General features: G+C 50.1%; 2 protein-coding genes across 2 annotated transcripts in view; both read left to right on the top strand.

Moving 5' to 3' along the window:
• The window catches only part of LOC135819455 (uncharacterized), a 7,415-nt gene extending 3,997 nt beyond the window's left edge, over positions 1–3,418 (top strand). Inside the window, exons 3-6 of the mRNA XM_065332669.1 lie at positions 417–557; positions 1,044–1,192; positions 1,803–2,161; positions 2,836–3,418. Coding sequence (XP_065188741.1) covers positions 417–557; positions 1,044–1,192; positions 1,803–2,161; positions 2,836–2,869 — 683 coding nt within the window. The 3' untranslated portion in view covers positions 2,870–3,418. The remainder of the gene's footprint in view (positions 1–416; positions 558–1,043; positions 1,193–1,802; positions 2,162–2,835) is intronic.
• A 5,661-nt stretch (positions 3,419–9,079) lies between these two features.
• LOC135820068 (uncharacterized) lies at positions 9,080–10,093 on the top strand. The gene has a single exon (XM_065333374.1). The coding sequence runs from the start codon at positions 9,080–9,082 to the stop codon at positions 10,091–10,093; it is 1,014 nt and encodes a 337-aa protein (XP_065189446.1).
• The last annotated feature ends 5,502 nt before the right edge of the window (positions 10,094–15,595 follow it).

Here is a 15,595-nt window from a genome sequence, read left to right as displayed (position 1 = left end):
TCCTTTCCACTCTCTGCTCCACACAGTCATTCTCCAAACTCTTTTCTTTCCACCCCCCCCCCCCCACCCCCAACCCCAAGTCCCCTCTCTCTTGTCTCCTCTTCCTATCTTTACACTCTCTTTTTCCACTCTCCCCACTTTCTTTTCTCTCTCTCTCTCTCTCTCTCTCTCTCTCTCTCTCTCTCTCTCTCTCTCTCTCTCTCTCTCTCTCTCTCTCTCTCTCTCTCTCTCTCTCTCTCTCTCTCTCTCTCTCTCTCTCTCTCTCCCCGACCCCAAGTCCCCTCTCTCTTGTATCAGCTTCCTATCTTTACACTCTCCTTTCTCCACTCTCCCCACACTCCCCTTGATCACATAAACAAGCACTACCTCTTTCTGAGCTCCGTCTGTATTCGATGTCCTCACTGCAATGCATGCAGGCACACCGGTGGATGCAACAGATACATGTTGCCTACGTCATGACCAGTGCTGGGCGAAGGTGAAACGCGAGAGCAGTTGTCAGGATGGTCACTTCGCTACATACTCATGGAAGTGCACCGTCAACCGACCAACTGGTTGTGGTGAGTGCGATTATGTCAACCATCGATGCATTGCCATCAGTCGTTTCTTCCTTTTCAATACGTTTTAAAAAGTTTTAGACAGGTCTGCCGCTAGCTTCTTGTTACTGATACCATTGGCACCCTTTGGTCACAACACAGCCTGGGTAAATTTAGCCGTCTATGATGATTGCACAGCACCGCAGCTATACGTAAGTGCATGCAAGCATCCACTGAGCTCGCAGAACGGGTATGTAGAAGCACCGCCATTATCTAAAGTGATTTATTTGGGGCAGTAAGAAAACTAAGAATATAATAGATACATGTACATGTACATGTAAACATGTTTAGAAAATGAACGGATATCTCATCTTCTCTCTCTCCCTCTCCCTCTCCCCCCCCCCCTCTCTCTCCCTCTCCTCCTCCTTCTCCTCCTCCTCCTCCTCCTCCTCCTCCTCCCTTAATCTCTTGATTTTTATTTCTCGATCTTTCTTCAACTCTTTCTTCCAGAACAAAATACTGATGCGTGTGGACGTGGATTCTGCATGTGCGATGCCGAGGCTGCGATGTGCTTCGCACGCCATCGCTACAGCGAACAATATCGCAACTGGAATGGCGAATGTCGCGCGAGAAACCCCACACCGGCCTGGTATAATGTGGTGAGTTCTGGGAAAGGTGCCGAGGTCATACTTCACGGCACCACCTACCGGGATTGGGTTGGAGCAAGGCATATTACTATTCAGCTGCTCTGCCCTAAAACATTATGGTTTACTTGAGGGTAAAACCGTAAACGCCACTTTGTATGGGCCAGCCATATTCACTGCTTTTTGAGCAGGATCTGTCAATGTTTCGAGCAGGATCCGCCAAGGCCCATTAGGAGATGTGGCAATTACCTTGACCTGAGTTATAGATATGCAGTGGAGCGTATTTCAAATTGAATTTTTCAAACTTTCTCAAGCTTCAGGGACGTCCCTGATGATGCCCTCCTGGGTGAAAATTCGGAAACAATCGTTGTGATGATGTGGTGTAGCCAAGGACTGTTCGTGTGTTGCGTGGGTTGGAGGTTTATTGGAAATGATTACATGGCTCTATTGGAGTTTTAACCAAGTTATGATGATTTTCAAATGCCTACCCCATCGATCCCATTGGTTTGATGCTTGTATGTACAGACAGTACAGGGTTTAAAAAGTTCTCATAACACGTTTCTCAAGCTTCACTATGACTGAACGCTTGCGTTTCTTGCCTGGCGGCTCATGAATATCTCTGCAGATATCAAAAGCCATGCAGGCAATCCCTGCCAATCTCATCCCGCACTTGGGCAAAGCTCCGTCACCGGCAGCAGCCGCCCAGCCCGCCGCCCCGGCTGCCCAGCCAGGCGCCACCGGCCCGGGTGCCGCCCAGCCCGGAGCCCTGGACCCGGTTCTGATCAGCCTGCCCGGTACCGGTCCGGACGCGCCCGGGAATCCCAACCCGGACGCCGGGGCTATGCCCGCGACGAACCCACTGCCCCCGGGACAAGCAACTGAGCCACCGCCCGTGACCCGGCGACCAGCACCAGCCCGGCCTGTACCCGAGCGACCAAATCGCCAATTCACACTACCTAACATTATCGGCAACCTAATTGGCAGGTAGGTGACCATGTATCCAGGGGAAGGACCAGGATGAACCAGGGACCAGGGTATTCAATAGTCATAATTATCATATGGCACAGGAATGATACCTAAGAATTGCGTAGCCCACCACAGGAATGTCACCTACGACTTGTATACCTTAATATTGACTTGTATTGATGCATGTAGGTGTGTGGGGAGGGCGTGGGTTTGGGAAGGGGAGGTGATGGGTGTACGGGTGGACTATGAATGTTGCATTGTGTTTGGATCTTCAAAGCACAACACGTTTCTAGTGCCCATTTCATCCAGAAACCAGTGTGCAGATGACATAACATACAGTCTGTTTAGACAGGTTCATTTCACTTATTTCTTTATTGATTCTCCGAACATGCTCTCTGGAGTCTTGACACAAGCTGCCTCACTAGCACAGGCTCCCAGTGAATTCCTCACGTTACTAGTCTCTGTACTACCCCTCCTTTCTTCATTTTGTCATCGTCACTCAGTTGTCTCCTTCTTTTTTTATCTCGGTTATGATTTCCCCGTAGAAAGTAGTTTATAACGGTTACGAATTAGTAGAAGCATGTACATCGAAGCATGTGGAGGTGTTTCTTGGGGCGTGAGACCACCCGTCTTTGAAGAGGGATCCACATATTTATCTCTTTAAATTGTGTTGATTTTACTTGTTTCGCCAGGTTGCCCTGGAAATCCATCTTCGGAAAGAAGTAGTCATCGGGCAGAGCCGGAAGCACACTCATCTATCTGGAAGCACACAAGAAGACAACCCTATAGTGGAGTGTTCCTATTGGTTCACCTTATAACAATATAATCAGCCAAGCTGGCCGGAAAGCAAGCATTCCTCCAGGTGCTTTGTCTCAGAAAATAATTCCTTCACAATGCACCAGTGGACAAGCTCCTCGGATCATTGCCGCCTTTCCTAATTCCTGATTCAGTGTCAGTGCAGCCCCCTGGAATAACTAAGAGCCTTTTTTCCTACGTTCCCAGTATATTGGGATCCGTTGGGAGTAAGAGGCACATGTACCTGTTACATTTTATCTATCTCCTGTATCGCCTCCGACCAATCTGCAGAGCGTTCAGTTTGTTTGTGTTGTTCTGCTTGAATATACCCGGATGCGCATGCACTGTCACATCTGTATGTGTGTAAATGTGCCGTATTTCCTGCTGAATAATTATTTCCGCCAGGCCTGTATTTATACTTGCTGCAATGTTATTATCTATTATTTAGCTCGAACTTGGTCAAAAAGTAGAATACCCATACTTTGTGATGCCACTTATTCCAGTGTGTGTGTGTGTGTGTGTGTGTGTGTGTGTGTGTGTGTGTGTGCGCGCGCGCGCGAGTGTGTGTGTGTGTACCTACATGTACATGTACAGTAGGTTAGTACTGATTTCACGTTTTTTGAGGTGCAGGATGCTGAGAATTCACTGAACACATGTCCTGTTTGAGTGTCCGCTACCCACTTCAGATGCTAGCATATCAAGAATACATACATTGTGATTGTGGATTGTGTGGCCCAGCCATTAGTGTCTTCTGCTCTCTTCTGCTTCTTTCCATTCATCACAGGTGGGGTAGTGATCGACAGTGATCCGAACATCGGTGGTTGCTTCTCAGTACTGAGAAGAGAGAGAGAGAGAGAGAGAGAGAGAGAGAGAGAGAGAGAGAGAGAGAGAGAGAGAGAGAGAGAGAGAGAGAGAGAGAGAGAGAGAGAGAGAGAGAGAGAGAGAGAGAGAGAGAGAGAGAGAGAGAGAGAGAGAGAGAGAGATAGATAGATAGATAGATAGATAGAGAGAGAGAGAGAGAGAGAGAGAGAGAGAGAGAGAGAGAGAGAGAGAGAGAGAGAGAGAGAGAGAGAGAGAGAGAGGGGAGGGAGGAGGGGTGGGGTTTGAGCTTCGCAACTGCTAACTATACTATGACTGATGAAATACATCCCCCGCACAGTTTCAATACCAGTACCTCCCCCCCCCCCGCCCCCCCCCCTCTATCCATCCATGGACAGTCGACTAGTCCCACACACGTCAAAGCCATCACTGAGCGCTGGTGTTCCTCATCAACTGGTATGCATTCTATTCTCGGCCTGTCCCGGATTGGTCTAATTAGAGCACCATGCAATTGTATTAGAGAGCCCATAGGAATTATCATGTAGGCTGTATAATACACTCTTGAGTCTTGCTTCCCCCTGTGGCTGGTTGTCTGTTTCTCTCGCCATCCACATGATGCGGAAGTACCGATGGAGAGCGAGTCATCCTGGGTTTCCTTTCAAGGAGGTCTTCATGCAGCATTCTCCACCTGTATTCACTCGCATACTGCTACGCAAATTGTTACTTTGTCGAGAGGCTCGACATGGCAATCGGACGTGGTGGTGCCTGGAAACCTCTTGCCCTGGGGAGGTCAGGGCAAAATCTGCATGACAGATCTAGTCCGGTTGGAAATATGTTTTGAAGTAGTTCCTGCACTGCATGCCTTTACTTCATGTACATGTATATGACTGTATGCTATCACAAGTACATGTAAGTATTAGCTGAAGTAGCAGAGCAATGCCATTCACACCGACTTCCGTCCTATTATTAGTATTAACGTTACGAGATGCCCTTCTAATTAGAATTATGATGAAACCGTTTTATAGACTGTTCACGTAGGATGTTAGACGTGCATTCCACTTTTACTAAGTACCTATCTTAGTTCTAGCTCTCTGCTGCTACTGGTTGGCAAGTACGTGTAAAGCATAACGGGCACACATCCGCTAGCTGCTATACAATTCCATGTACCACAAGGCTAGTGGAACGTGAGTGGTAGTCTTTGCCGATTTGTGAGGGTATCCTGGATTCGGTTTGAAGCGCTGTGGAAATGGCTTGCTGTGAAGTAGGTTTACCCTGTTTACCAGCCGATGTGATCATGTGATGATGTGTACATGAATGTGTCGAATTCGCAGCACTCAAGCGGGTACACGGGATATGCGTTTTGACTGAGGTACAATCTTCTAGAATACAATCGGTCGAAACTCATCCCATTTCAAACTGAGATCGACGCATTGTACTGCTTTCGTTGTTTGACCTTTCTCAGCACTGCTTGCCACTGCAAGTACATGTACATGTACTAGTAAATTGTTGTGGTTTGTTTACTTCGCAGATTCTAACGGGCAGGTTGCCCAATAACAAGAAAGTGAAGGAATTGCCTTTATATTTTTGACTGATTTGCGCAGTTCGTTTATTTTTTAAATAATCATTTATATCTGTGGCTAGCTCTCATCGGCCTGGTTCTGACTTGTCAGTCCAGGTCTATTTCAGCTCGTAGCTGCAGTAAGGAGGATGAGGCTCCATTGGCACATGGCAGAAAGAGTTATCTAGCGCTCGGCAGCAGTGAGCAAGCGAAACAGGATTTGGAAGCTGAAGAGTGAAGCTCCTTAGTAAGACGAACACTGGTAAGATAAGCGTTCGCTTTAGAAAATAACGATCATCTATAACTCGGATTGTGAGCCAAGAAAATAAAAATAGAAAATTGCCAACTGCCGGCATACATCAGCTAGCCACGGCCGAGACCATTATCTACATGTATGTCATAGCCAGCAATCGCATGTCATCACGTACATTGAAAATCAACATAATTTTGCGAATCGACGTTTTTTTCAGGATCACTTACAACTCTCAGATGTCCTCGATTGCTGGCCATGGTTGGGAGGGTGGGGTATTCCACGGCATGACAGTCAACTATTACTTGGAAGGTTCATGGACATCAGTGATACCTGTAATTCCAAAGGGGAAGGTGAACGCCATCAGGCCTAACACAGGCTACATTGTACATTCTCAGGCCCTGGATGGAATGCTGGCTTGGTACAATACATGTACTAGTAACCATGATAACGGGACGGTAAGGCATTGGACAATACATCATCATGTACATGTACATTCTGACCACAATTCGACAACGCACGTTTACATACATGTACCCGTACACAGCAAAACGCGAAAAGTACCGTAATGTCGCGTGCATAAGCCGGATTTGTGCATAAGCCTGTCTCGTGTAGAAGCATGAAATCTGCAACAGCTTTTCGCGTACAAGCCTGTCGCATGCATAAGCCGGGCCAGTACAGCAAGCGACGTTCTTCAGAGCTGGTACGCTGATGACGCCAACTCCGCGGGCAAGCTGAGGAGACTGCGAGCCTGGTGGGACATGCTTGGTGTCGTGGGCGAGGGCTATGGCTACTACCTGAATGCTGCCAAATCAGTACTGTTGGTCAAACCACAACACGAGGAGTTGGCAAGAGAGATCTTCAGCGGCACAGACATTGTCATCAGAACGGATGGTCAACGCCATCTTGGGGCGGCTCTTGGAACAGAGGCATTCTGCAACGAGTATGTGCAGCTCAAGGTCGATGGGTGGTGCACAGAAGTCTGCAATCTTGCTGCTATTGCCATGACACAACCGCAAGCAGCCTATGTGGTCTTCACCAATGTCCTGCGCCATAGATGGTCCTTCTTAGCAAGGACAATGCCGGGTGTGCATGAGTATTTTCACCCACTGGAGCGGACTATTGCAACGAAGCTCATCCCGGCTCTGACTGGTCGATCACCACTTGGAGCAGAGGAGCGGTCAATTCTCGCAATGCCCTGCCGCCACGGAGGTCTAGGGATAGTCTCCCCTCTCTTGCTGACCGCCCAGTTTGGTGCTTCCGTGAAGATCACAGAGGCCCTGGTCATGAAGATCCGGAGACAAGACATGTCGCTAGAAGGTGTTTCTGAGCAAACTCGCATAGCCAAGTCTGCTGTCCGGGAGGCTCATAGACAACAAGAAGAGCAGCACCGAAAGGATGTCTTCAACAGCGTCTCTCCCGACCTGCAGCGGTGCATGGAGCTTGCGGCGGAGAAGGGCGCATCCAACTGGCTAACCTGCCGCCCTTTGGCACGGTTTGGCTTTGCGCTCTCCAAGGCCGAGTTCCGGGATGCCCTCTGTCTGCGCTACGGCTGGCAGCCCAACAATCTCCCCACCAAGTGTGTGTGCGGGCAGCAGTTCACAGTCACCCATGCTCTGTCTTGCCCCAATGGTGGCTTTCCCAGCATTCGGCACAACGAGATCAGGGATGTGTTTGCAGAGTGTTTGGTGAAAGTCGCTCATGCAGTGGAGATCGAGCCACATCTAGAGCCCCTTAGTGGAGAGCACCTTCAGCCACGCACCGCGGTGAGAGGCGACCAAGCTCGATTGGATGTGGTGGCAAATGGCGTGTACGGCGGTCGTTTTGAGCGTTCATTTTTGGATGTAAGGGTTTTCAACCCCTATGCTCGCTCTAATTCATCGTCGTCCATTGCCTCTGTCTACCGCAAACACGAGCAGGAGAAGCGCCGCTTATACGAAGCACGTGTGCGAGAGGTGGAACATGCCTCCTTCATCCCTGTCGTCTACGCCACATCTGGTGGAGCAGGTCGAAGTGCTAATGCTTTGGTGAAGAGGATCGCAAGTCTCATGGCAGAGAAGAAGTTGCAGCCCTACTCACAAGTGATGGCTTGGCTGAGGTCGAAGATCAGCATCTCTCTCGTCAGAGCCTCTATCCTGTGCCTGCGCGGTTCAAGACGTCCTAGGGCACGCATCCATCTCAACCCAGACAATATTGGTCTGGAGGTGGTTGAGGCTCGGCTTTCCTCATAGACGGACTCATCTTCTTCTTTAGTGATCAGTGTGCAATTGAAGTTATTGAACTGTCTTTTTTCCGAGTTTTCTCTGTTTATTCTTTTTACCAGGCGTGGGCCATCCCCTGGACTATAAAAATGGGTGCCTTATTATTTTCTCTTTTTTCATCATGCATTCGTCTGGGTTAGAGTCTTAAATCAGAAATTTCAAAACTTAAAAAAAAAAAAAAAAAAATTAAGCCGGGCCAGTACACGAGACGCGCCACGTGTCGCGTGCGTAAGCCGGGCTACTACGCAAGACTGGTGAGCGCGCCTTTTACATGTTCATGTTTGCATGGTACCGTACACTTGCACACGCGGAAAACTGGTGAAGCTGCTGGTGTTTGATGAGTTGGCTTGTTCGTTTGTGTGTGTGTGTGTGTGTGTGTGTGTGTGTGTGTGTGTGTGTGAGAGAGAGAGAGAGAGAGAGAGAGAGAGAGAGAGAGAGAGAGAGAGAGAGAGAGAGAGAGAGAGAGAGAGAGAGAGAGAGAGAGAGAGAGAGAGAGAGAGAGAGAGAGAGAGAGAGAGAGAGAGAGAGGAGAGGGGGGACGCGGTTCAGGGAGCGAAAAAAAAGAAAAAAATCCCGTTGGAAAATGTTGGTTTTGACGTCCAAAAGTCAGCAGTTTGCGCATACAAGCCTGGTCATTGAGTGGTGCTTGTCATATAAGCCTGTCTCGTGTATAAGCCTGTCTTGTGTACAAGCCTGACTCTGTAGTGCATATTCACGAACATTCTACAGTCCATGCACACGTGACATTACGCAATGATTGCATAGGCAAATTCTAGTTACTTCCCTTTTGATTACGTAGTGATTACATCACTTACACATTACCCATTTGCCACATCGAGCGTATGACGTTTTTCCATGTTCTTTCTCTCTTGCATGTCATGATGCAATACTGATTGCACCTACATGATGCAATACTGATTGCACCTACATGATGCAATACTGCTTTGTACTTACATCAGCAATTGCAATTCTCATGACCACATCCGTTTCCTTCTTGCACTTTCTACCGCAACGCACAATTGCTAACGCTTCTCTCTCTACCCTATATAAGCTGCATTCGCTTGCATATTATTCAGATCAATCGCAATCTTTTCCATTCCGACTCAACTTGAATTAGTGCTTTCTTAGTTGTAATAAAACGTTGTGTTCCACGACCCGTTGCACGGCTGAGTTGAATCTAGCGAAGCACTAAATTGGTGACCCCGACGTGATCGATTTCCGACCTGATTCAACGTTCTGTGCAATTTTTAGAAATGTCCGACAACGAGCAACCCGCTCCCGCTCTCGAGGCTGATGCCGCTCCAGACCAAGCTGCAAACCCCGCTGGAAACGTTGGTCCACCAGACGCTCCGGCCCAAGACGGCCCTGCCGCAAGGACCATCGCGCCAGTCAACTTCAAACTGCCGCCGTTCTGGCCAGGTGACCCGCAGTTATGGTTTGCGCAGGCTGAAGCTCACTTCTCCAACCACCGGATTAACACCTCCCGAGCACGGTACAATGTGATCGTGTCATCGCTAGCTCCGGAGTTTGCAACAGAGATCCGTGACCTGTTGATCGCTCCACCGGAAGACGAACCCTACGCCAAGCTGAGGGCTGCACTCACAACACGGACGCAAAAGTCGGAGCAAATCCGTCTTCGAGAGCTGTTGTCAACCGCCGACGTCGGCGACAGCAAACCCAGCAAGGTCCTACGCAGAATGCAGCAGCTACTGGGAGGAAAATCGCTTGACCCTTCTATCTTGCGGGAACTCTTCGTGCAACGTCTACCCCCAGCTGTCCGTCAGATTCTAGCAGCTACACCTACGACTCTGTCTCTGGAGGAGTTAGCGGCCCTCGCTGACAAAGTGGCCGAGTCTACAGTCCCATCAGCGAACACTCAAGTACACGCAGTTTCGGAAAAGGCCACTTCAAAAACTGCTGCAGTCGGCTCAACTGCCTCAAGTGCTACCACTTGTTTCAGCCCCAGCTCTGACTCGACGACTCAGCTGTCGCTACTCCGTTCGGACTTGGACAAGCTGTGTCTGACTGTACAAGCGCTAACCCAGGTGCGCTCCCGTGGACGTGACGATTGCCCCATCAAAACGGCGGGATTTCCAACACGGGATCGGCGCACTGGACGCAGCGCTTCCCGCTCTCCCAGCCGCGCCGTACGCATTGAGGACACCGATAGCGACGACGTCTGCTGGTTCCACGCCAAGTTTGGTGACAAAGCTCGACGTTGCCGATCTCCATGCCGTCTGTCGGGAAACGGGACCGCCAGCCGCTAATCGCGACCACTAGCCCGGCTGGCTCCACCTCCACTTCTGAAGGTCGCCTCCTGTATATGCGTGACCGTGTCAACGGAATCAATTTCCTGATCGACACCGGCGCCTCAGTAAGTGTACTTCCTCCGTCCTTTGCTACCTCTGTAAAACGTTGTCATAGCCCTAGTCTTCGTGCCGCCAATCACAGTACTATAGAAACGCATGGTCAACAATTCCTTGAGCTTGACATTGGTCTCCGTCGGTCGTTCAAATGGGTGTTCGTTGTCGCCGATGTCAATTACCCTATCCTCGGAGCCGATTTCCTGTGCCACTACAAGCTGACTGTCGATCTTGCAACGGGACAACTGCAGGACTCCTCGACCAATCTACGCATCAACGGAGTGGCCGCCGATGTCACGGATTCTGCAGCCAACCTCCTCGCAACCGATCAACCGAACCAATATTCGTCTCTCCTGGCCGAGTTTCCAGACCTTGTTCGACCTGCTACTGGTGAGTCGCCATCCAAGCACAATGTTACCCATCGCATAGTCACTAATGGCCATCCCGTGCATGCTAGACCCCGCCGCTTAGCTCCTGATCGCCTTGCCACTGCTAAAGCTGAATTTCAGCACATGCTCACACTGGGCATTGTTCGCCCGTCTGCAAGCTGTTGGTCTTCCCCGCTGCATATGGTCCCGAAACCCTCTGGTGACTGGCGCCCTTGCGGCGACTACCGAGCCTTGAATAACTGTACAGTCCCCGATCGCTACCCCATTCCTCATCTGCAAGACTTCACTTCCCATTTGCATGGCACGACCATCTTCTCCAAGATAGATTTAGTCCGAGCATATCACCAAATCCCAGTCCATCCTGATGATATCCCCAAGACTGCCATTACCACACCTTTTGGCCTATTTGAGTTTGTCCGAATGCCCTTTGGTTTACGCAACGCTGCCCAAACCTTTCAACGCTTCATTGACCAGATCACTGCCGACCTTCCATTTTGCTTTGCATACATTGATGATCTCTTAGTCGCTAGTGCTAGCCCCGCTGAACATGAACGCCACCTCCGCTGCCTGTTCCAACGCCTAGTTGATCACGGTATCATCATCAACGTACAGAAGTCCCGGTTTGGCGTATCCGAACTAGACTTTCTGGGCCACCACGTTGATGCCACCGGTATTCAACCCCTACCGACCCGAGTCCAAGCTATCAAGGAGTTTTCGCTACCGACCAGTGTCCGTAAGCTACGAGAATTCCTAGGCCTGGTCAACTTCTACCACCGGTTCCAGCGCAACCTCGCAACCCGCCTTGCACCACTCAACGCCATGTTACAAGGTCGGCCGAAGAGCAAGGGCCCGCTTGAGTGGACGGATGAGGCACGCGAGGCCTTTGATTCGACCCGCAGCGCCTTAGTCCACGAAGTCACCCTCTACCACCCTAGCCCTGACGCTGCCTACAGCATGATGGTTGATGCATCCAATGTTGCCGTCGGCGCTGTTCTACAACAACACATCAACGGTGAGTCCCTGCCTGTCTCGTTCTTCTCACGCAAGCTAAAGCCGGCCGAGACCCGTTATAGTACGTTCTGCCGAGAATTACTAGCCATATACCTCGCCATCAAACACTTCCGTCATTTCCTGGAAGGCCGTCCGTTCCACGTCTGCACCGACCATAAGCCACTGATCCACGCTATCCGAAGCCACTCGCAACAACACAGTCCTCGCCAGCAACGACACCTCAGCTACATTGCCGAGTTTACCACTGATCTTCGATACGTCCCTGGTAAGGAAAACGCTGCAGCTGACGCACTCTCGCGTTGTGACCTACCCGATGACGCCATCGCAACCATTGCCAGCCTGGACTTCGGCAGCCTCGCCCTCGCTCAACGGGCCGACAAGGAACTCTCCAAGCTCCGTCACACTGTCCCTCCGTCAACATCACTCGTCTTCAAAGACATCCAGTTTCCCATGGTTAACACACCGATGACGTGTGATATCTCCACTGGCTCCGCTCGTCCATTCGTCCCAAGCCAGTTCAGACGAGGTATCTTCGACTCACTCCACAACCTCTCTCACCCCGGACACCGGACCACCCGGCAGCTCATCACCAGCCGCTACGTTTGGCCGTCAATGAACAAAGACATCGCTGCGTGGTGCCGCTCCTGTATCGCTTGCCAGCAAACCAAAGTCCACCGACACACGACCACTCCACTCGCCAAGTTCCGAAAACCAGATGCCCGATTCTCGCACGTCCACATCGATATTGTGGGACCGCTTCCACCGTCTAACGAGTTCTCGTACCTCCTAACAATGGTCGACCGTTTCACTCGTTGGCCCGAGGCCATTCCCATACCCGACATCACCGCCGAGACCGTCGCTCGCCACTTCGTGAGTTCCTGGGTTTCCCGCTATGGTGTACCGACTCTTCTAACTACCGACCGTGGTTCCCAGTTCGAATCGTCCCTGTGGTCCTCGCTGATGTCTCTCCTGGGTACGTCCCGCATCCGTACAACCGCCTACCATCCTGCCGCTAACGGGTTGGTTGAACGGTTTCACCGACAGCTGAAAGCCGCCATACGTTCTTCAGACAACCCCCGCCGCTGGACCGAACATCTACCGCTGATTCTACTGGGAATTCGTTCTTCCCTCAAGGCTGATCTAAACTGTTCGGTTGCTGAACTAGTCTACGGTTGTCAACTCCGTCTACCCAGCGATCTGTTCATCGAGACACATGAGCAGTTTCCAGATCCCACAGCCTATGTTAGTCGGCTGAAGCAAGCCATGGCTGAACTCCGCCCTACACAGCCCCGCCACCCATCTGGCCGATCCGTATTTGTTCCTGCCGACCTCGCCACCTGCAGCCATGTGTTCCTTCGCCAGGACTCCGTTCGCACACCGCTACAACGTCCATATTCTGGCCCCCACAAGGTTCTCCGTCGTACGGACAAACACTTCACCATCGACCTCAACGGCCGGACAGACGCTGTCTCTATTGACCGTCTGAAGCCAGCCTACATCGATGGTGAAGAAGATGCATCGGCTCGTCCTGCCCCGACGCCGTCTCTCGCTCATGATGTCCTCCCACCACGACAGACCCGCTCCGGTCGTCAAGTGCGCTTTCCCTCATACTATTGAGCCACTCTCGTGTTACATTCCATTCAGATATTGTAGGTTACAGTACCTTGACTTGAACCATTGCGCATGTCATTTTCATATCGTGCATTTCCCCCGGAAATCCACTAGGTGGGGAGCTCTGTAGTGCATATTCACGAACATTCTACAGTCCATGCACACGTGACATTACGCAATGATTGCATAGGCAAATTCTAGTTACTTCCCTTTTGATTACGTAGTGATTACATCACTTACACATTACCCATTTGCCACATCGAGCGTATGACGTTTTTCCATGTTCTTTCTCTCTTGCATGTCATGATGCAATACTGATTGCACCTACATGATGCAATACTGATTGCACCTACATGATGCAATACTGCTTTGTACTTACATCAGCAATTGCAATTCTCATGACCACATCCGTTTCCTTCTTGCACTTTCTACCGCAACGCACAATTGCTAACGCTTCTCTCTCTACCCTATATAAGCTGCATTCGCTTGCATATTATTCAGATCAATCGCAATCTTTTCCATTCCGACTCAACTTGAATTAGTGCTTTCTTAGTTGTAATAAAACGTTGTGTTCCACGACCCGTTGCACGGCTGAGTTGAATCTAGCGAAGCACTAAAACTCCATCACCGGCTTATAGGCATATAAGCCCCGGCTAATGCACGCGACATTACGGTATGCAAGTATTATTATTAATATTATTACTTTGTTCTGTACAGTCTGAGTGCCAGTACTCGTAGTCGTTCACGTGCCGCGGTGGTGAGCCGTGTAAAAACTGCGATATGTCGCAGTCAAAACAGCAACAACTAATGTAGTACAGTCATATGTAGTATGTACGTACTCTCGATCGACCGCACGCGCAGGAGGTGTGTCGAGGGTGCGTCAGCACAGCAAACGGCGACTGCGTGGTCGCTCGCTGTGCTGCACGCGTGCACGCTGTACTAACGGCGGCGTAACGGTACATGATTGTACGTGTACACAATGTACTGTACTAGTACATGTACACGGTGTCACTGTCACCACTGCACTGTCGGGGACCGGATCGGAGGGTGAAAGCGGGACTCAAGGTTTTTTCCCTGTGCAGTTTTCATGACGACATATCCAAACTGACTTCAAGAATCTTCAAGACGCATTCTATTACAAGTATTTTTAAAGGGGAAGTATACCCTAAAATCAAATTTTCACCAGTTGTAGTCTTCGGGGTGCTGAGTCGAATGGTCTTGATCCGAGGAAGCTGAGACGCTCCCTTCCTACTTGAATCCCAATCGAACTCGCGCACTTCCACCGAAACTGGGTGACTGCGCCCTACTAGATGGGGATTTGTATGCAAAATGTCACTAAAAGCGCCATTTCGTTCTTATAAAAGCACGGATGACCGCGATTGGCCCATATGTTGTAGTCTTTTGGACGCTGAGTCGACTGGTTTTGGTCCGAAAAGGCTGCGATGCAGCGTTCCTCCTTTATTCCCAATCGAACATGGTTGAACAAGCGGTCACGTGCTCCTGCGTACACCAGTCACCTGGTCACCGTGCCTGCAGGGTACAACTTACTAGCCTGTTTGACCTTTTTTGGGTGCAGTCCTGTCACTCGAGTTGAACCTTGGTGTGAAAGTTGTCGCCTGCTGGCGCGGTGACCAGGTGATTTGGGCAACCAGGACCACGTGACCGCTTGTTCAACCATGTTCGATTGGGAATAAAGGAGGAACTCTGCATCGCAGCCTTTTCGGACCAAAACCAGTCGACTCAGCGTCCAAAAGACTACAACATATGGGCCAATCGCGGTCATCCGTGCTTTTATAAGAACGAAATGGCGCTTTTAGTGACATTTTGCATACAAATCCCCATCTAGTAGGGCGCAGTCACCCAGTTTCGGTGGAAGTGCGCGAGTTCGATTGGGATTCAGGTAGGAAGGGAGCGTCGCAGCTTCCTCGGACCAAGACCATTCGACTCAGCACCCCGAAGACTACAACTGGTGAAAATTTGATTTTAGGGTATACTTCCCCTTTAAAGCACACCTTCCCAACCGTTGAACCTACAAAGAAACAAACACCCACCTCCACACACTACTGCTTTGTGGCCAACAACTAACTTGAACAAGGGAGCTAGCTAGCGCCTCAGACCAGAGCAAGTAAATGAACGAAAATAGGACACTCTCCCAAACACATCAGCGGCTCACGCTAGCTGTTGTCGCCGATGTGATCATTCTCTAAATCGAGCCCGATGAAGTACTAGTGATGTGTACTTGCAGAAAGCGCTGGCGGCACTTGTCAGGAGTTTCTGCAGTGTGCACATCGACAGAGTGTAACCGTAAAAGTTTCATGTACAAAAATGAGTGCAGAATCCACAACTCTGAACTAATGACTTGTAGCTAGCTGTCGTCTATCTCGCCCTTGAACAA

This window comes from Sycon ciliatum, chromosome 6 (assembly GCF_964019385.1).
Source record: "Sycon ciliatum chromosome 6, ocSycCili1.1, whole genome shotgun sequence".
In the NCBI taxonomy this organism is placed as follows: Eukaryota; Metazoa; Porifera; class Calcarea; order Leucosolenida; family Sycettidae; genus Sycon; species Sycon ciliatum.
This window is presented reverse-complemented; position numbering and strand designations above follow the sequence as displayed.

What these genes read in the sequence shown, in the direction of transcription:
- LOC135820068 (XM_065333374.1), top strand. Translation starts at nt 9,080, where the DNA reads ATGTCCGACAACGAGCAACCCGCTCCCGCTCTCGAGGCTGATGCCGCT.